General features: G+C 38.5%; 2 protein-coding genes across 2 annotated transcripts; both read left to right on the top strand.

The window, feature by feature from the left end:
- The first annotated feature begins 1,068 nt into the window (after positions 1-1,068).
- On the top strand, positions 1,069-2,724 carry LOC147761386 (carboxylesterase 5A-like). Its single transcript, XM_087015782.1, has 2 exons — positions 1,069-1,653; positions 2,034-2,724. Exons 1-2 carry the CDS (start codon positions 1,082-1,084, stop codon positions 2,299-2,301), a joined length of 840 nt encoding a protein of 279 aa, XP_086871908.1. The 5' UTR covers positions 1,069-1,081; the 3' UTR covers positions 2,302-2,724.
- Positions 2,725-4,026: 1,302 nt separating this feature from the next.
- On the top strand, positions 4,027-19,754 carry LOC106152594 (uncharacterized). The gene is made up of 16 exons (XM_087016024.1): positions 4,027-4,320; positions 4,678-4,807; positions 5,228-5,399; positions 5,609-6,499; positions 6,914-7,151; positions 9,594-9,923; positions 10,544-10,673; positions 11,042-11,210; positions 11,498-12,388; positions 12,744-12,993; positions 13,232-13,236; positions 14,230-14,590; positions 16,184-16,313; positions 16,609-16,777; positions 17,371-18,261; positions 18,499-19,754. The coding sequence occupies exons 1-16, from the start codon at positions 4,030-4,032 to the stop codon at positions 18,752-18,754; spliced, it is 5,304 nt and encodes a 1,767-aa protein (XP_086872150.1). The 5' UTR covers positions 4,027-4,029; the 3' UTR covers positions 18,755-19,754.
- The last annotated feature ends 1,689 nt before the right edge of the window (positions 19,755-21,443 follow it).

The following is a 21,443-nucleotide window of genomic DNA, read 5'->3' as shown; positions in this document are numbered from 1 at the left end:
CGATAAAATTTAAAAATTACCACTTAACAGAGGGAAAGTGTGTTTAACACGTGAATAAGTAGTTTATACAACGTTTCAATCAGCTATGAGCACGATGAATATACGAGGGCCATGAAGGACACACGGGTCATCTGGAAGATAATTGTACACTAACACGCCTTACCCTCTTCAAAAAAGTGTATTGTTATAGTGATTTCATTATTATTAATATATAAAAGGTAATTTTGCTGATTACCTTGTTGTGTAACAGAATCATAACCTAATCATTATTTTAAGTTGTAAATTGCATGTATTTTATAATTTGACTGAAATTAGCCATGATCAAAGGTTTTATTTTCAAGGAGGTACATTTCTATGGGAATTGTAAGCCTATTAAAAAATTTTTTGGTTTCTTATCCAAGCAACTTTTACGTTTTTAATATTAAAATATTGGATATTAAAAATTTTCAACAAGTGCATTTTGGTTGTGAAAATACTATTGCAATTTTGTAGGGAAGAAACTTTATTGAGGTAATTATTGGCTGTTCAATGATCATGTTTGAATTATAGCTGTGAAAATCTTTGACCTCAAAAGTCTTCACTTTAAACAATGTCCCCATTAGAGGTATTAATATTATTTAATGCCAAAGAATTAATTATATATTAACAAGTTTTACATTGTATTTGATATCTTATTAACATTGGATTATCTACATTACCAAGGCGGAAACTTTGTTTCAATTGTCTTTTATCTATAAGAACAGTTTCATCTTTAAAATTCATTATCTGAAATTAGAAAATGTAGTTAGTGAGAATGGGGCTAGCAGTGTCTCTCAGCTTGCTCTTACCACAAAAGCCAAAGGCCTTTTTCACCGTTTCATTCCTCAGAGCGGGTCCGCCTGGGCAGAGTGGGCGTGGACGACGGAAAAAGCTGCAACACTTTCTTTAAAGATTGGCGACATTATAGGCTGCCACGCCGGGGAGACAGAAAGGTCAAAACTCCTCGACTGTCTGCGGGAAACAACAGCTCATCGATTCCTAGACGCGAGTATAGTTGCTACCACAGGCGTCCCTGGGATCCTCCGGTGAGATCGATGGCGATATGTTCCCAGAATCCTTATCAGACATGTTTAAAAACCCTGATTCAGAAGTCTCCCGGCACTTTCGTTCTCTGGGCTGTTTGGGAGGTTTTACTGACGGAGATGGGGCCATATTGACCCATGACATCGATAACGGGATCACCCCTGCAGAGTTACGAGACAAGTTCATCCCTGATTTGGCCAAGCAAGTGTCGCCTGGCCACGAAGCTGAAATTGAGAACGTTCTGATGAAGGAATACTACAATAGCGCAGCTAATCGATATGACACTGCTAACCGCTATGTCGACATCATGACAGACTGGGCGTTAGCAGGACCGGTGGCAATTCTCACAGATAAACACTCAGCATCGGGTAATGGCTCTACATATCTGTACTACCTCACAAAGGTACCTTCATTTGGCTATGTTTTGAAATTCCCTCCTTGGTTCGATCGGTCAAACCACGCAGACGACCTTTCGTACCTCCTTGGTCCGGATCACCCTACAATGTTTGATGACGGCGTGGAGTTTGATGACGGAGACAAGAGGATTTCTTACGAAATGATGAAATATTGGGCGAACTTTGCTAAAACAGGGTGAGTAAAGATCTTGTAATTCTGATGGTACGTATCCTATGACTCATAGTCTAGGGTTATGTTCTTCTTCTATTGCCTCTTTAATAGGTCAATTTTGTTGACTTTTAAGCATATCAGTTAGTGAGATATTTGTGTAATGAAGTAAGATAGGTCTGTTTAGATGATTCAAACGTTTTACAAACGAACATATTCCGCGCAAAGAAAGATGTATTTGTTTTTGCACTACCTTACAATTTAAGTACATGTAAACATCCTAACAGTTTTATGGGAGGTTGGGAAAGTTAAAATTTTATTTAGAAATTCAAACACACTTTCAGGTTGCATATGCATTCCACGCCTTATTATCTTAATTAAGTATAATTTTAATTCAATCAATATAGGAACCCTAATCTACCAGACCCGCCGGCCACAAACTGGCCACAATATACAGCAACCAGGAAAGAATACATCGAGTTAGGTGACGTCACCAAGTCTGCTTCTGACGTCATTCCAAGTCGATGGAAACTGTGGGTGACCACTATTCCGGATATCCAGGCTTCTCCCGTGCCTGCACTGGTCTCTGCAGCTGGCAGCATTCGTCCCCCATTCTACGGAATAATGGGGGGTATGATGTGTGCTTTGGTGGCACATGGCTTATATAAAGCATAAAAAAGGTTCACTGGACGTATATATGCGTTATTGCTGTAGTGGAACCCAGATTGACTAAATTTAACACTATTTTAGTATTTACAGTAAAGATGTTACTGAATGTGTTGTGTCGAATGAACTGATACATGTATATAATAATTATCAGCATCATAAATATACAAAAGGCACTCAAGTATCAATTAGTTATTTTTCTGATTGTATAACAGATTAATAAACTAATATTTTACTAAAAACATTAATTAACTACCATATTTGTAAAAACTCACCTTTATTGGAACGATAAAGACAAGTTGATTAATAATAAGGACATTTTGCTGTAATTCTGCCTATGGAATTTGTGTTTCTGACAAATCTTGTCTCTTTATCTCCAGCAATGTAGATTCAATCATGAAAAAAATGTTTAATAAACCTTTAAAAACTTAAGATTTGTTCGTCATGTGAGCATTTTATGAACTGAAGCTTGTTGAAATAAATATTGAGATAAAATTTTGTGTGAAAAAAGGCGTGTGCTCTGTGCACATAGATGAAATTCATTAAACTAAAGGACTGTGGCAATACTGGGCACTTGCTGTCATTGTGTCATTGAGCCTCGTCACAACCCTCACATCTTGAGATGCTCAACCGTTGCATTCAACTTGACGGTTCGTTTCCTAAAAATCGTCGTTCATTCTATGTGTGATGCTTATCAAAGTTGGCAAAGTTATCTTGTTTATAGAAAAATGTAAATTAAATAGATGAATACACGACAAAATTCTACATTCTTCACCCTGAACAAAACAGCAAGTTATTGGTAAAGAGCTTTCACCCATCCAACAGTCTACTGGTATCTCGTCCATTTCATTTATGGGCTCCAGAAGCAGATGGTATTCAACATGTTCACGTCATTTTTTTATATTCTGTTCTTGGATTGGACACTTTCAAGTGCCTTTCGGTCAGCTACTTGTAGTTATCTACTTGAATGATTTTAAGTATCCACTCTCCCAGTATGATATGTATGAAGAAATTATTGCACTAAAATGGAGGATGATTCCTTTCTTACAATGAACTGAAGAAGCAAACTGGTCGTTTTCTTTAATTGAAGGTTACCCAGAATGATTAATATAATCATAAACAAATCTCCGAAGACACAAATCTGATTGAAGTTTTACATAAAACCTGCCCCTATATATTAATCTAACCCACTGACACGCACTTGAAGGTTTTATTATAGAGGTTTTATGACCACAGTGCAATCTGAAATTAGAAATTACGCCGGTAATAACGGCATAACAATGCTTTAAAAAACTCTTGAACAGGAAAAATAGTCAGTTTATCAAAGTTGAAACAATACGACGTTTTCCTGATGACAATGCATGTTATGATTAAGGTTTTATTACAGAGGTTTTATTACTCAAATGCAATCTGAAATTAGAAATTAGGCAGGTAATAAAAGCATAACAATGCTTTTTAAAATTCTTGAAAAGGAAAAACAGTGCTTTTATCGAAGTTAAAACAATACGTCGTTTTCCTGAGGACAATGCATGCCATGATTAAGGTTTTATTGCAGAGGTATTATTATGACTTAAGTGTCTATAGATACATGCAGTACTCACATTTTATGAGTTAACTGCTCTCAACTTCCGTGCAATATCTATGAGAGCGAAAATTATAATTTTGCAGCTCTTCTAGATATTTTGGTCTTTACTTCTCGGATTTTAGGACATAAACTTCGTCAGGAACGCTAATGAGATGGCTTTGTGGATTCGATACCTGCCTTTGCTTATTTTGTCAGTAACTATAGTAGACAGCCAGTTAGAGGTCAACATCACAACAGGAAGAATACGAGGTTTCAACAAAACAGTGAACGGGATAACTGTGAACGAATTTTTAGGTATTCCCTTTGCCAAGCCTCCAGTTGGGAACCTTAGATTTGCAAAGCCCCAGCCTGCGAGCAGCTGGGCAGGGGTGAAAGACGCCACGGCGTACGGTCCAGCTTGCATGCAGAGACCCAACCCTTTTGGATTTCCTAATCCGAAGAAAGTAGGTTTAGTAACTTTATATTTATTGGAAAATTATGAAAATTAGCATGATCACGAAAGCAGAACAAACAGAAAGACCTACGCTTCGCCACAGATACAATGGAACTTATTGTAGTATTCATTGTTGAGATAAAATATGTGTTTAAATGGCGTTGATATATTTTCTGGTGAGTTTGGTCTGTTTATAAGCGATATTACAGTGCTTAACCCCCCCCCCAAAAAAAAAAAAAAACGCAGCTGTTACAACATAAGCTCGACTTAACAAATTCTTCATTTTTGATGGGACAGCATAATTATATCACATCAAAATCAAATCACAATGTTTATTTCTGCATTACCTGTAATTAATTCACTTCAGATATCTGAAGATTGCCTGACACTCAACGTTTTTGTTCCTGATACCCCTGGCGTCAAAGCTGTAATGGTCTGGATTCATGGCGGAGGCTACTTCACTGGCGGAAGTTTTCACTATGATTTCACCGAATTCGGTAGGTCCTTTGGGCAGTTCTGGTGATCCGAGGCGCCTATTTGTTCGTGCTTAAAATTTCATAACCTGCAAAATGTTAGACGTGGGTAGTCTTTCCACTGATTCGAGATTTTGCCCAACTTTGCAAGTTGTAAATTTGTAAATAAATATTCATTTACTGTTTGGAATCATTGTGGTGCAATTAAGTTAATTCATTATGGTCGCCAACTGTCAAAGAAATTGCATTTTAGATTAAGTAAGCTGAAAACATTTAACTTGAAATAGATGATATTTTTCATGCTATTGTATTTCTCTAAGTTAAATGATAAGAACGAAAACGAAGAGAAAAATGGAAAGAAAATATAAGAAAGAAGGAAAAGTGCATATCAAATATGAAATCAAATTCACAGATTCAGTGTATATTTTCTATCATTGTGATAAGCTGCAAGTGGCGACGTCATCGTTGTATCAGTAAATTATCGCCTGGGACCATTTGGTTTCCTGAGTATAGATGGCACTAATAATGCAACTGGAAATCTGGGACTGTGGGATCAGATTGAGGGACTGAAGTGGGTACAAGACAACATTGGAGCCTTTGGTGGTGACCCTAAAAAGTAAGTTTATTAGGAATATTTACTTTCACATTACCTACCTGCCCACCTGTCCGTCTGTTAAAATGACAAGTTCGATATCTCCCACAACTACTTTACCGTTTCAAACCCGTGTGCTAATAAACAAAATTTGATTTTTTGCTTATCCTCTCAGAGGGTGAAACAAATCTTACAGTGACGCTTTAACTTTTTAAATCTCTTTTTTTTTTCAGCGTTACTATATTCGGAGAATCTGCCGGGGGTAGCAGTGTCTCTCAGCTTGCTCTTACCACAAAAGCTAAGGGCCTGTTTCAGCGTTTCATTCTTCAGAGTGGGTCCTCCTGGGCAGACTGGGCGTGGTCGACGGAAAAAGCTGAAACACTTTCTTTAAGGATTGGCGATATTATAGGCTGCCACGCTGGGCCAACCGAGAGATCAAAACTCCTCGACTGTCTGCGGGGAACAACAGCTGAACGATTCCTAGACGCGAGCATCATTGCTACCATAGGTGTCTCTGGGGCCCTTCATTATAGCGCCGAGGTCGATGGTGATATGTTCCCAGAATCTGTATCAGACATGTTTAAAAACCATGATTCAGAAGTCATACAGCACTTTCGTTCTCTGGACTGTTTGGCAGGTTTCAATGACGGAGATGGGGCGATATTGACCCATGACATCGATAACGGGATCACCCCTGCAGAGTTACGAGATAAGTTCATTCCTGATGTGGCAAAACAAGTCGCACCTGGCCACGAAGCCGAGATTGAGAACGTTCTGATGAAGGAATACTACAACAGCACAGCTAATCGATATGACACTGCTAACCGTTACGTCGACATCATGACGGACTGGGCGATAGCAGGACCGGTGGCAATTCTGACAACTAAACACGCGTCATCGGGTAATGGCTCTACATATCTGTACTACCTCACAAAGGTACCTTCATTTGGCTATGTTTTGAAATTCCCTCCTTGGTTCGATCGGTCAAACCACGGAGACGACCTTTCTTACCTCCTTGGTCCGGATCACCCAACTATGTTTGGTGACGGCGTGGAGTTTGATGACGGAGACAAGAGGATTTCTTATGAAATGATGAAGTATTGGGCAAACTTTGCTAAAACAGGGTAAGTATAGATATGATAAATCTGATGGTATCACCATGTTTCATATTCTAATGTTATTCTTCTGCTGCTTCTTTTAAGAAGCTTTTAAAATAAGACAACTCTTTTGACTTGTATACATTAAGCATATCAGTAAGTGAAATATTTGTGTAATAAAATACGATAGATCTGTTAAAATGTATCCAGATACAAACGCTTAATTATCAGAAATATTTAGTTAAATCAAGAGAAAGATCTATGTGTTATTGCACTACTTTTTAATTTAACTACATGCAAACATCGTAACAGACTTATGTGATGTTGGGAAAGTTAAGTTATATGGTAGCTATTTAAACACCAGATTAAACTATAAGGTCGCATATGCATTCCACGCCTTTATGTTACTTATCCAGTATAATTTCAATTTAATCAATATAGGAATCCGAATCTACCAGACCAGCCGTCCACAAACTGGCCGCAATACACAGCAACCGGGAAAGAATACATCGAGTTAAGTGACGTCACCAAGTCTGATTCTGGCGTCATTCCCAGTCGATGGAAGCTGTGGGTGACCACCATTCCGGGGATCCAGGCTTCTACCGTCTCTGCAGCTGGTGGCATTCGTCCCCCATTCTACGTCATAGTGGCGGGTATAATGTGGGCTTTGATAACACGTCCCTAATAAAACATATAGAAAAGGTTCATATAACGTACACTTCTTGGTACACTAAAATCTATTTCAGTATTCAGACAATATTCAGAGTAGGAACAGAGTGAAATTAGTGTGTTGAATAATAAGTTTTACAACGTTTCAATCAACTATGAGCACGATGAATATACGAGGGCCATGAACGACACAAGGGTCATTTGGAAGATAACACTTACACGCGTTACCCTCTTCAAAAAAAGTATAAGATTGTTAAAATTATTATTTCAGAATCGTTATTATTATGCAAAAGGTGATTTTTGCCTTGTTGTTTAACAGAATTATAATCTTATTATTGAATTTATTGGTCAGTTCTCGGGAACAGTAACTTTAATTCGCCAACTAACTTGTTTTGCCTGGTTATTAAGATGCCAGATGCACATTTTTCTTTTTTATCATTGCAAATTTGTAATTAATACATGTATATTATTCGAAAGTTTCTTCTGGAGACGGTTTGTCTTCTATCTCAAAATTTTGTACGAGTTTAATCATGCAATAAAATAATTGTCTTAGTGGATTATCTCATGGATAATTTTGGAGTGTAGCGTGTTAAAATTCATACTGAAATCACCTTTGTAGGAAAAAAAGCCATGTGCCTCGTAAACGCAGATGAACTGATATCCACGTACAACTTTAAAAGTTGTTCACTTGCAGCCAATGTGTTAGTTGAGTTTTAACTCAGATAATGCACCAGGACGCGACAATTGTGACTTAAAAGTCTCATCCTGGTGCATTAACTGGTCCATCGATTTTAGAATCGTTGTTTGTAGTATGGAGCTAACCAGCACTGGCAAAGCTAGCTTGTGTAATAGGGTTACAAAATGTCAGTACAGTATTACGTAAAGCATTCCCGCCTATTTGGCAGTCACAAGAGCGGGTAGTATAAAGTTACCGCTCAATACTATTCTTTGTAAGTCACGTGTCACGTCTTTTGGCAGTCACGTGAGCGGGTAGTATAAAGTTCCCGCTCAGTACTATTCTTTGTAAGTCACGTGTCAGGTCTTTTAGCAGTCACGTGAGCGGGTAGTATAAAGTTCCCGCTCAGTACTATTCTTTGTAAGTCACGTGTCAGGTCTTTAGCAGTCACGTGAGCGGGTAGTATAAAGTTCCCGCTCAGTACTATTCTTTGTAAGTCACGTGTCAGGTCTTTTAGCAGTCACGTGAGCGGGTAGTATAAAATCACCGCTCAACACTATTCTTTGTCAGTGTTCGCAATTCCACGTGAGTGTGCATGTGTAAGTATACAGGACTGAGGAAGGAATAAAGAGGCTGATCCTTATGAAATATGGTCGATTTTTTTATGTGTTACTCGGCTACACTTGAATTCAGTGATTAGTATCGTACGTGGATAAATATAATTTAGTAATTTACTGCATTAAATGGCTTACAACTAAAAAACTAGCATATGCATTTCATTCAAAACTTAAATTGAAGAATGAAATTACTAATGTTTAGAGACATTTTGTGTAAAATATCATTATTTTGGGGTTTTGCCGTCCATTCTGTATTTAATAGATGATCGTAAGAAAACTACAAAAAGTACAGGAAACCCTGTCTACATGTTTCTGGTGCACAAATAATGTGATAATAGTGACTGAAGTTGGACATTTCGTAATTATCAAATGACATGACAATTATTCTTCCCAGATGGAGATTGCATGTATTCACATTTTATGTCATAATTTGACTGAAATTATAGCCATGATCAAAGGTTTTTCAAGGGTGTAATTTTCTATGGGAATTGTAGGTCTATTTACAAAATATTTGGTTTCTTATGCAAGGAACTTTTTACTTTAAATATTTGATTTGAAGATTTTCAGCAAATGCACTTAGGTTATGAAAACACTGTTGCAATTATGTAAGGATAAATCTATATTGGGGGGATTATTGCCTAAACAATTAGCATGTTTGAATAAAAGCTGTGAAAATCTTTGACCTTAAAAGTCTTCACTTTAAACAATGATCCCATAAGAGGTATTAATATTATTTAATGCCAAATAATTAATTATATATTAACAAGTATTACATTGTATTTGATATCTTTTAAGATTAAAATAACACTGGATTATCTACATTACCAAGGCGGAAACTTCGTTTTAATTGTCTTTTATCTATTAAGAACAGTTCATCTCTAAAATTCATTATCTCAAGTTAGAAAATGTAGTTAGTGAGAATGGCATGACAACACTTTCAAAACCGAAAAACAATTTTTATCGTGTTATGAATGGTTTTTCGAGGAGAATGTAGAACACGATTTAGTACTAATCATATCAGGGATCGTTTGATCATAGTTCTTATTGATACTTGAATCCCCGTCACATGAGTAAACCGTTGCCAACATCCTCCTAATACTGACGACAGCGACAGCTATAAATTTGCAGCTCTTCTGTGCATTTTGGTTTAAACTCGTGAACTTCTTTGGGTGTCAACTTCCGACGATACTTTCATAAAATGGCTTGGTGGATTAGATACCTGTCTTTGCTTATTTTGTCAGTAACTGTAGTAGACAGCCAGTTAGAAGTCACCATCAGCACCGGTAGAATACGAGGTTTCAACAAAACAGTAAGCGGGATAACCGTGAACGAATTTTTGGGAATTCCCTTTGCCAAGCCTCCAGTTAGGAACCTTAGATTTGCAAAGCCCCAGCCTGCGAGCCACTGGGCAGGGGTGAAAGACGCCACAGAGTACGGTCCAGCTTGCATGCAGAGACCTAATCCATATGGATTTCCTAATCCGAAAAAAGTAGGTAGACAAAGTTTACATACTGCAAAAATATTTCACATACTGTAAGAATATTTATGGTTAATTTCCCTCAAAAGGAAAAGCGCACTTTGATATCTTAAATTTGAATTCAAATTAAAAGTGTGAAATGTAATATTTTCGTTTTTCAGGCAGGACCATCTGGTGATTTACACAACTGTTTTGCTTTTGTATAATGGGGTTCGCTATGTAAGAGGGTCCTATATTTGGCCAAGAAAAAACTTTCCCGTTTTTTTATCTTAGAATGTTTGTCTTAATTTCAACGCGATAAATATAAGCAATTGCACAATTGTCTATTTCTGTTGTTTTATTCACAACCTCAAGGGCTTCTGCTTCTGTTCAGGTGAGGGAGATTTGTTTGAAAAAAAATTCCACAAAAACGCTACTGTAACGTCTGCAAATCGAAGAAGCAAATTCGCTACGGTGAATTTTTGATGCCACTGCATTCTCAAGTAACATGGCTGTTTCTTGCAGCATTATCTAGGCGGATTGGGAAAATTTCCTAACCTACGGAACTCTGTGACATCTCATATATTGTTGCCCCACGACTAGTGGCACTAGATGTAGGGCGTATGTAATTTATAACTTATTTTCCACTGCAGATATCAGAAGATTGCCTGACACTCAACGTGTTTGTTCCTGATACCCCTGGCTTCAAAGCTGTAATGTTCTGGATTCATGGCGGAGGCTACTTCACTGGCGGAAGTTTTCACTATGATTTCACCGAATTTGGTAGGTCCTTTACAAACCTTGTAAACCAAGATGGCTTTCTCTCTTTGTGAAAATCTCGTAATTTTGTGATTCGGAGTCTCCTGGAACCTAAGAGTGAATTTAGCTTTGTTGACTCTTCGCCCCGTGGGCAACTTTAAATATCTAAGAGAAATATGAAATCTTTCATGTGAACTAACGCCCAGTATCAATGTACAGTATTATTTGCTTCAAAATGACTTCTTTTAGTCACACAATTAAAGGGAACGGATGGAAGAGAAAACGAGAAAGTGGAATGGGAAGAAAAAATAAGAAAGAAAGTAATTGTTCTATTACATTATTCATGAAATCAAATTTAGATATATAATGTATAATTTCTATAATTTCATAAGCTGCAAGAGGCGACGTAATCGTTGTATCAGTAAATTATCGCCTGGGACCATTTGGTTTCCTGAGTATAGATGGCGCTAATGCACCTGGTAATCTGGGACTGTGGGATCAGATTGAGGGCCTGAAGTGGGTACAAGACAACATTGGAGCCTTTGGTGGTGACCCTAAAAAGTAAGATTATCCATAATGTTATGCTTTAACATTGACTGCCTGCCTTCCTATTCGTCTGTTGAAATGACTTCGCCGGTTTCAAACGCCGGATTCAAACCCGTTTGTTAAGAAATGAAATTTGATTTTCTGCCTATCCTTAGAGAGGGCAAAAATAAATAAATAACAGTGACAATAACGCTCTCTTCACTCTCTTTTGTGAATATCTTATTCATGCTCCTTTTATAATGTGATCATAAATTCTACTTGAAGCACATATTTAAACATTTTTAATCTGAATCTTTTTTCAGCGTTACTATATTCGGAGAATCTGCTGGGGGTAGTAGTGCCTCCCAGCTTGCTCTTACCACAAAAGCCAAAGGCTTGTTTCAGCGCTTCATTCCTCAAAGCGGCGGACCAGGGGCATATTGGGCGTGGTCGACGGAAAAAGCTGCAACACTTTCTTTAAGAATTGGCGACATTCTAGGCTGCCACGCTGGGCCAACAGAGAGGCCAAAACTCCTCGACTGTCTACGGAAAAACACAGCTGACCGATTCCTAGACGCGAGCATCGTTGCTACCATAGGTGTCTCTGGAGCCCTTCATTATAGCGCCGAGGTCGATGGTGATATGTTCCCAGAATCCGTATCAGAAATGTTTAAAAACCCTGATTCAGAAGTGATGCGACACTTGCGTTCTCTGGACTGTTTGGGAGGTTTCACTGACGGAGACGGGGCGATATTGACCCATGATATTGATAACGGGATCACCCCTGCAGAGTTGCGAGACAAGTTCATCCCTGATGTGGCGAAGCAAGTCGCGCCTGGCCACGAAGCCGAGATTGAGAACGTTCTGGTGAAGGAATACTACAACGGCACAGCCAATCGATATGACACTGCTAACCGCTACGTCGACATCGTGACAGACTGGGCGTTAGCAGGACCGGTGGCAATTCTGACAGATAAACACGTATCACCAGGTGGTGGCTCTACATATCTGTACTACCTCACAAAGGTACCTTCATATGGCTATGTTTTGAAAACCCCTCCTTGGTTCGATCGGTCAAACCACGCAGATGACCTTTCGTACCTCCTTGGTCCGGATCACCCCACAATGTTTGATGACGGCGTCGAGTTTGATAACGAAGACAAGAGGATTTCTTTCGAAATGATGAAGTATTGGGCTAATTTTGCTAAAACAGGGTGAGTATAGATATAATAATTCTGGCGTTACAACAAGTATAAAGTATAGTTGAATTTATTTTTCTCTGACGGTAGGGAGGAACATACAGCTACATTGATATATCTTAGTTACCAAGAGGTGTTTGCAAAAACCGTTATACTAGTTCGCCAATTCATATCTCGATTACGAAACAAAGAACCTGAAAACGAGATTAAGAAAGTAACATTCTCAATAGGCCTAACATTCAATAAACCTGGGTGGTTAAAGAAAACTGCAGGAATTTCCAGGAATTAGTTTTTCTATATACAGTTCTAACATTCACTGTATGTTGATGCCTTGCACTAATACAGAATAGTTTTCATTTGTTTAATAAAGGGATCCTAACAAACCTGACCCGCCGTCCACAAACTGGCCACAATATACAGCAAACGGGAAAGAATACATCGAGTTAGGTGACGTCACCAAGTCTGCTTCTGACGTCATTCCCAGTCGATGGAAACTGTGGGTGACCACTATTCCTGAGATCCAGGACTCTCCTGTGCCTGCACTGGTCTCTGCAGCTGGCGGCATTCGTCCCCCATTCTACGTCATAATGGGGGGTATGATGTGGGCCTTGATGACTCGTGTCTAAACTAAAACATAGAAAAGGTGCACTTTACCTTAATCTTTCTGCTGTTGATCACACCACTGGAACCAAGATTGACTAAATTTAAAACTATTTTAGTATTTACAGTATAGATGTTACTGAACGGATTCTGTTCTTGACGTGTCGAATTAGTTAATATATGTATGCAATAATTATCAACATCATAAATGTACAAAAGGTACAGTTAACTGTCAGTTAATTACTTTTCTTATTGCAGAACAGGTTCATAAACTAATAACTAACTATAAACATAAATTAACTACCATATTTGTACAAACTCACCATGGAAGCTTTAAAGAGAAGTTGATAATAAGGACATTTTTGCTGTAATTCTGCCTACGGAATTACTGCATTCGTCATGTTTGTGACAAATCTAATCTCTAAATCTCCTATACAGCATTGTAGTTGTTAATATGTGGTTTCATCATGAGATAAAACAACTGGTTCAATAAACCTTTAAAAACTAAAAATGCGTTCGTCATGTAAGTATTATATGAATTGAAGCTTGTGGAAATATATATTGAGATAAATTTTGTGTGAGAAAAGGCGTGTGCTCGGTGCACATAGATGAAATTCATTAAACTAAAGGACCGCGACAATGCTGGGAACTTACTGCCATTGTGGTAGTTGAGCCTTGTCCACAATCGTCACATCTTGAGATACTTGCTCAACCAATGCATTCAACCTGACGGTTCGTTTCATGAAAATCATCGTTCATTCTATGTGTGATGCAAACCATATTTGGCAAAGTTATCTTGTATATAGAAAAGTGTAAATTACGTAGATGGATAAAAAATTCCATAATTTTCCCCCCGAACAAAAACAGACTTCCACCCATCCCACAGTCTACTGGCATCTCGCCCATCTCATTTATGGGTTCCAGAAGTAGATGGTATTCAATATGCTCACGTCCTTTTTATATTCTGTTCTTGGATTGAATACTTTCGAGTATCTTTCGGCTACGTACTTGTATTGGTGCATACATAACAGTCGTTATTTACGTGAATGATTTTAAGTATAGATAGCAGTCCGCACTCCCTGTATGATCAGAAGTGTGTCAAATTTCTTGCACCAAAATACAGGATGATTCCTTTCTTACGACGAACTGAAGAAGCAAACTGGTCGTCATTCTTTAATTAAAGGTTAACAAATGAGACGTTGCGTTCTGCTAGTCCATAGTCCACATTCACCACATCGTATTTAATGACCTTAAAGAAAAGTTCAGCTCCTCAGGGCCTGTAACGTGCACACGGTTTTCGTCTGCCACAGCATTAAGATGGAGTCCCGGGTATCGCGTCTGTCTCTGTTAGTAATTCTGGTCAACGCTGTGGCCAAAGTGGACGCTCAAACAACTGTCACCATTAACACGGGTACAATACAGGGATTCTCAAGTACAGTGGACGGGATAAGAGTGAACACATTTTTGGGAATTCCGTTTGCCAAGCCACCAGTCGGTGACCTCAGATTCGCGAAGCCCCAGCCTCCGGCGAGTTGGACGGGGGTTAAACAGACCGTTAAATATGGACCGTCCTGCATGCAAAGGCCCAACGAATTCGGCTTTCCCAATGCAACACAGGTAATTAAAAATCTATCATATCAACTGAAATATGTCTAATATTAATTCTCAGCACCTTGAACATATTTTTTCATTTGTTTTGGTTCAATTTTGCATCGGCTTTTGGACACAATAATCATTGGGATAAATCCCATTTGTCTTTTGGCATTTAAAATTTTTTTATTACATTGTTAATACAACTTCAGCTTAATTTTGACATATAATAATCAACTGTACCATTTTTAAACTGGCACTTTCTTCAGTCTAGCTGGCATCAACTTTTCTGTATCATAAAAAAAATTAAGCATGTGAGAAAAGAACATCTGCGCTAAATCAAAATTATCAAACCGATGAGCCTATTTCAACAAAACTCGACTTATCTGACGAAACAACAACATGCTACATTATATCAAGGACAGAATGCATCCTTGCAGGGACGGTATTTTTGGCTCTGTTTTAACACTTCTTACTCACTGGAAATGTGTGCTCAAGAGATGTACATACGAAGTACTTCCAAAAACATGAGTCTTAAATATTTATCTTAACCGGCATTCCTGGATTTTTCAGGGTAAGGCAGTGTTTTCAATGCCTTGCTTCTCAACCTCTTCCAACATTAAAATCCTCTAAACAGAAAAAAAAAAAAAACACTATGATAGATGGACATTCAAAGGAAGAAAATGATATTTATATTCCACTTAAACTCACAATATAATGTTTATAATACAAATGCATGCCATGTCTCAATCTCTTTCAAGTGTCAAAATTATTTTCATGTATTTTGAAAAATCCTGTCCGACCGAGAGGCAAGTGTTTAAAAAAATCTGCTTAATAAAGTTTATATTTGGCAACTGATAAATTACAGTAATGACGGTCACAGATTCACTGTCAGTGAAGTATGTAAATTCTGCCTCTATAACTACTAGTACGTACAACATTAGACCTGCGGTGTTTGAGACTTTAAGGACAGGAGATAAAGTAAAGCAGAACGCGGCGTGACCCGCTAGTCGACCTGATTGGTTTACTTTTCTCTCTGTGTAAATATGTATATTTACAAGTGATGCTCATTCACAATGATAAAAAGTTGTCATCATTTTCAAAGCTGACAGTGGATAAAAAATGGGCTCCAAAGGCTAGTGGCAGTTGTCAGACCCATATATACTGTACTTTACATGACGGTTAAAATCGAAACAAGGAATATTAATTTTTATACCGCGACCAAAATCTGATCGATTTTCAGCCAATTAACCTACCTCTAAACCGTGTAGAAATATTTATCCATCTTTATAATTTTTTTTTAGTTTTGTCTTTTCACTGACAAACCAACAAAGGCAAAACATGCAGGGCCTCCTAGGCGAAGGAAGTATTCCTCGAAAAATGTGATGAAACGACATAATCTTTCCAGTAATAAAGCAAAATCCTGGTGGTTTTCTGCTTTAAATGCGGTTCCAACATGTATTTACCAAAATAGCGCCAAACATTAATTTTCCATTGATGTGAGAAGTGAAACAGTTTTGTCTAATAAGTGATCTAAAGTCTGCTTCTAACACTAAGCCATGACAAAGCCGTATCTTTAGCTTACGTAATTATATCCTTTTCCTTTTCTGTAATATATAGGTATCTGAGGACTGCCTCACTCTGAATGTGTTTGCTCCTAATACAACTGGTGTCAAGGCCGTCATGGTGTTCATTCACGGGGGAGGATATTATTTTGGAGGCACCTTTCACTATGATTATACTGAATTTGGTGAGTCAAATTGATACGGGACATAGCGATTAATATGTATATATATATATATATATATATGAATAACCCAGTATATAGTTATAGTTGAAGTCATGCATGCACATTTACATATATAAGTTTAGCTTTGAAACCTTATTTTGGGGCCTTGCATATACGTACCTTAGTTTTATTAAAGTAAGCAAATGGTGATTCAGTTCGTGAAAATCCATACACTTTATGTTTTATTATTTTTCTATTTTTTTACTTTGCTTTCTTTTATAACTATATCATAATTTTTTCTATTCTATCCTATAAGCTGCTAGAGGCAACATCATCGTTGTAACAGTAAATTATCGTCTGGGAGCATTTGGTTTCCTGAGTATAGATGGCACTAATGCACCTGGTAATCTGGGACTGTGGGATCAGATTGAGGGACTAAAATGGGTGAAAGCTAACATAAGAATCTTTAATGGCGACCCGCAACGGTGAGAATTTCTTATAGCGACAGCTGCACATCCCAACATTATTTTAATAATAAGTTAAAACTTATTTGTAGTTTCTGATTCCTTTTATGTGCCTGAAGTACCACATCAATTATAAACTTGAGTTTAAATGATCACAGTAACCAAGACTGCTCTTTAGTTCAATAAACGTCCTTAAAATGCTGATAATATAGGAATAAGAAAACAGTGTCGTCAAAGTGAGTAGCGCGACGGTGCTATAAACACACGTTTGAATACTTTGATGTGTTTTTAATCGCCAAATGCAATGTCTAAAGCTAGTGCCAAATGGTCGAAGTGTGTGACACGTACTGTAGTCAAACCATCCGATTTGCTCTGAGATCCATCTATAGGGCGTACCTTTCGGCTTGGGGCCCATATATTCACGGCAAACGGCGTTGTGCCCATATGGGACGCTGCGGGCCAGCTTGAAGCTCCCATGCACGGTGTCAAGGTGCAGCTTAATATTGACACGGACGGCAGATGTTTAATGTAGGCCTAGTTATATTTCAAGTACAGACTGTTGAAAGATGGGTTTTTGTGCATAATAGTACAATTGGTTATTTTCTTTACTCCAGTGTTACCATATTCGGAGAGTCGGCCGGTGGAGGAAGTGTCACTCAGCTTGCCCTTACCGCCGCCGCCAGGGGTCTCTTCCAGCGGTTCATTCCTCACAGCGGCTCAGCCTGGGCAGACTGGGCGTGGTCGACAAGATCTCCAGAACTCTCCATGAAGATCGGCAAGATCGTCGACTGCAACGTCGGGCCAGCAGAAAGGGCAGAACTTCTGGCTTGCCTGCGCAAAACAGACGCTGAAGCGTACCTTAACGCCAGCTTTGAAGCTACCGTAGGCGTACCAGGGCTGTTGTTTTATTGCCCTGAGGTCGATGGTGATATGTTCCCGAAATCTCTCTCTGACGTATTCAAAAATGCCGATTCAGACGTTGTCAGACACTTCCGTTCTCTAGACTATATGGGCGGGTTCAATGACGGAGATGGGGCCATTTTGACACCCCCTACCGCCACGAACGGTATGAGTCCGGCAGATTTGAGGGACAAGTGGATCCCATTGAAGGCCAAAGATATATCTCCCGAACACGAAGCCAAAATAGCAGAGGTGTTGACAGAGGAGTACTACGACAGTTCTGCCGATGCCATAACCACCGCCCGCCGCTACGCTGATATCCTTACGGATTGGTTGTTCACAGGGGCGATGGGAAGCGCTACAGCGGCGCATGCGTCACCGACTGGTGGCTCCACCTATCTTTACTACTTCACAAAGGTACCATCGTTTGGCTACGTCGTGTCGCCAATGCCCCCTTGGTTTCGGCGGTCGAACCACGCAGACGATCTTTCGTTCCTTATGGGCGCGCATCATCCCACAATGGTACCGAACGCCACTTTCACCGACGAGGAGAAAGAGTTTTCGAAGAAGATGATGACGTATTGGGCAAACTTTGCGAAAACGGGGTATGACAGTCATTTTATTTCGATTTAGTATAAAAAATATTTTTAAAATGCTGGAGATTCGATATAGTTTGATAAATTATTTGTATTGGTTGTTATCAACGATGTAACTTAATTTATTTCAGAATTATTCTAAAACATTTGGTTAGGAAAAACAGCACAGTCTATGCATAGATAGGGTGGAGCTAGGTCTAACGACAAACCAAAATTCCACGCTCTTTTCAATTTATTGTTTTATAGGAACCCCAATCAACCAGTTTCTCCTTCCACAACATGGCCAGAATACACAGCCTCTGGAAAGGAGTACATTGAGTTGGGTGACGTCATCAGTGCCAAATCTGACGTCATTCCAAAGAGAATGGACCTGTGGACGAACACCATCCCCAAAATACGGGCTTCTGCCTTTTCTACTGCAGCTTGCGGAAATTTTCCACACGTCTTTGGCATTGCTTTTGCTGTTTTGTGTGCTCTGATAAAATATTTGGCCCACATTTAATTAAAACATGTACAGTCTTGTTTAAAGATTATGTCCAAGTGTTGCCAAATAGATATGTAATCGGGAACATTTGTATGCCTTGACACGGATCCTAAGATGCCTACAAAGTTTACCAAAATGGTAGATTGTTAGATATTTAAAAATGCTACGATTGGAGCTAAAATTTTCATTGCAAAATATTCTATTTTTTATAATACAAGTACATTTACCGTGTAGATTAAATTCATTTGGAAGAAAATAAAATTGGGGACTAAGGAAAAAAGCTTGCCCATAGGGAGACAAGATATGTTGAGGTTCAAAGAACATGCTCTATGTCCTCAGTAGTAGAAGGCGAGGAGCCAAAATGGCGCCATCAGTTATATATCCGCCTTGCGTAATTTCCAGTTTGCCAAACGGAATGGTACCTGTGTGTTGACTCAGTACTTTCCAAAGGCAAGATCTAACAATGGCGCAGGTGTCCGTTTCCGTTGACATATCTCTTTTAATGCATTTACTGTCTGCGTATTCTCTTGCCTTGGCTGCCTTGTTTTATAAGATGAGGTCATATGTTGTTGCATTCCAACCCTGACAGACGCGCGAGATTTTTAAACAAAGTAAGGTCACAAGTAACAACAGACATGGGTGTTTGTTTAAAGCAGCAGTCATGGTATCGGCAAAGGGGGGAAGTAGCCAAATTAAGAAAAATGATTCACTCAGTTTTAAAACAAGTACGCTCGTTTTTTTTTTTTTTTTTTTTTTTTTTTTTTTTTTTTTTTTTTTTTTTTTTTTTTGCTTTGGATATGGCGAACTGAAAACGCGTATGTACCTTTTGGACTTTTTGCCGATAAAAGGAAATAAGTGTTCTTTGAAAATAATGATGACGTTGATAGTTTCTTGATTTCACTGCGAGAAAATAATACTTCTAATGCAGTGGGAATAAATGGAGAACAAGACCACATACACAATTTGCTTAATTAAAACGAGATTCATGCCCCAAAACAAGGGCAATGTATCTGGCTATGGAGGGGGGTAGGGGGTAGTGAGGGTGCATACTGAAATGTGCTATAGAGAAAATAATAATAACACGAGTGCCTGCTCGCATCTTGGAGACCTTGACTTTTTCTGCGCTGCTAGTATATACTGGATCGAGGAGAATTTATGTAGAATTAAAACCCAAAGTCCTTGGCATTCTGCATTGGTATTCTTTCTGGTCTATTGCCACTCATGCAGCAGTTCTGATAAAGAGAGCAAGGTGACTGGCTTTACATACTGTACATGTACAAGACGTTGAATGGAACTTCCAGTACATAGCGCCCGTTGCGTTACCATGGGGGCTCAGAATCACAGGGGGGGGGGGGGGGGGGGGGGGGTCAACTCTCCTCTTAAAAATTCTTGAATGACATTTGCCAGGCGTTCAAAAATTAAAAATTTAACTCTTTCTATGTCGGAATGAACATGGAGACTTTGTAAAACCTGATCATTGGCTGTACATGCATGTTGTACACAGTGCGCAGCAAGGTTATTAATTTAGGGTACGCTGTTACGTTTTTTCATGCTAATAATAAAGATCTTGTGCTTCTCTCGGAGTTCACGACAGTTCATTGAAATCAAACTGAGAAACTCGATATCCTTTTCGTGCTTTGAAAAGCTTCATTTCACGTATTGACACCAATAAATAAATCTACTCCAAAAATATCACGATTTTTGTGATGTTTGTCTGGTGTTTTCGTCCTGAGAAAGCTATATGCTATCCGCGTTTGATATCTTCCCTAAATCATTCTTATTTTCTATACCTACAGATCAGGAAAAGCTACTTACATGTATCTTTACCAATTCAGGCTTTAAAACAATAAACCTGCTCAAAATAAGGTACCTGATGCCGATAATTTCCACTGAACCGAACAGGACGACATGACGGTCAAAACGTAACAAGAAGCTGATAGGGCTAAATGATCTAATTAAAAATGGTATGAATGTCGAATCCAAGTTCATAGGGGACGGGTCGGACAATGATTTTTACTAGGAGAATATGGGGGTTTCTTTGTTTCTTTCAATCTTTTTCAAGGAAAATTTGATTTTGTGGGGGGAAAAGCAGAATAAGATGTAAGTCCGCCGATAGGTTTAACTTTGAGTCATAAATATCATTTGACCCTCATCTATCAATGTTGCGAAGAATATGCTTGAGGAAAATTATAAACATTTAAGATATTGTGTCTGTGTGTGTGTGTAGGGGGGGGGGGGGCGATCAAATCTCCTGAGGACATATCTGGCAGGACGGGTTATATCCAATTTGTCGTTGAGGATTTAGTCAGAATTCAATAACTTAACGAATACACATAAACGGATCTTATCATGTAACATGTTGAGAGTTTAAAAAGACAATCGTCTCATGTTTAGTATAATAATAAAAGTCTTCGTATAGCAAATGTTTATTTAATGAGTTAAAATGAATTTGAAATATGGCCGATTCGGCCGAAGTCCCAAACTTTGAAAACCAATTACACAGAAGGTGAAAGGTTGAGATACGGTACATTAATAAAGATCCTTGTACCCTTCATCAATAAGAGATCCAATATAAACTTTACCACTGTTTAAAAATCTCTCCATATAAAATTGCCGCAGGTAAATTTTTACACGCACCTCGTGCTAACGGGAAGGTTTTATCCTCTTCTTAATCCATTACATGTCGATCTCTACATCAACCCCCTCC

The sequence above is a fragment of the Lingula anatina genome, chromosome 6 (genome assembly GCF_051362555.1).
Source record: "Lingula anatina isolate TDL-2025a chromosome 6, LinAna3.0, whole genome shotgun sequence".
NCBI lineage: Eukaryota > Metazoa > Brachiopoda > Lingulata > Lingulida > Lingulidae > Lingula > Lingula anatina.
This window is presented reverse-complemented; position numbering and strand designations above follow the sequence as displayed.

Bases quoted from the DNA above. Each gene is read 5' to 3' on its own strand.
- LOC147761386 (XM_087015782.1), top strand. From the start codon at position 1,082: ATGTTCCCAGAATCCTTATCAGACATGTTTAAAAACCCTGATTCAGAA. The intron at 1,654-2,033 runs GTGAGTAAAGAT...CAATCAATATAG, and splicing joins GCGAACTTTGCTAAAACAGG to GAACCCTAATCTACCAGACC.
- LOC106152594 (XM_087016024.1), top strand. From the start codon at position 4,030: ATGGCTTTGTGGATTCGATACCTGCCTTTGCTTATTTTGTCAGTAACT. The intron at 4,321-4,677 runs GTAGGTTTAGTA...AATTCACTTCAG, and splicing joins GATTTCCTAATCCGAAGAAA to ATATCTGAAGATTGCCTGAC. The intron at 5,400-5,608 runs GTAAGTTTATTA...TTTTTTTTTCAG, and splicing joins TTTGGTGGTGACCCTAAAAA to CGTTACTATATTCGGAGAAT.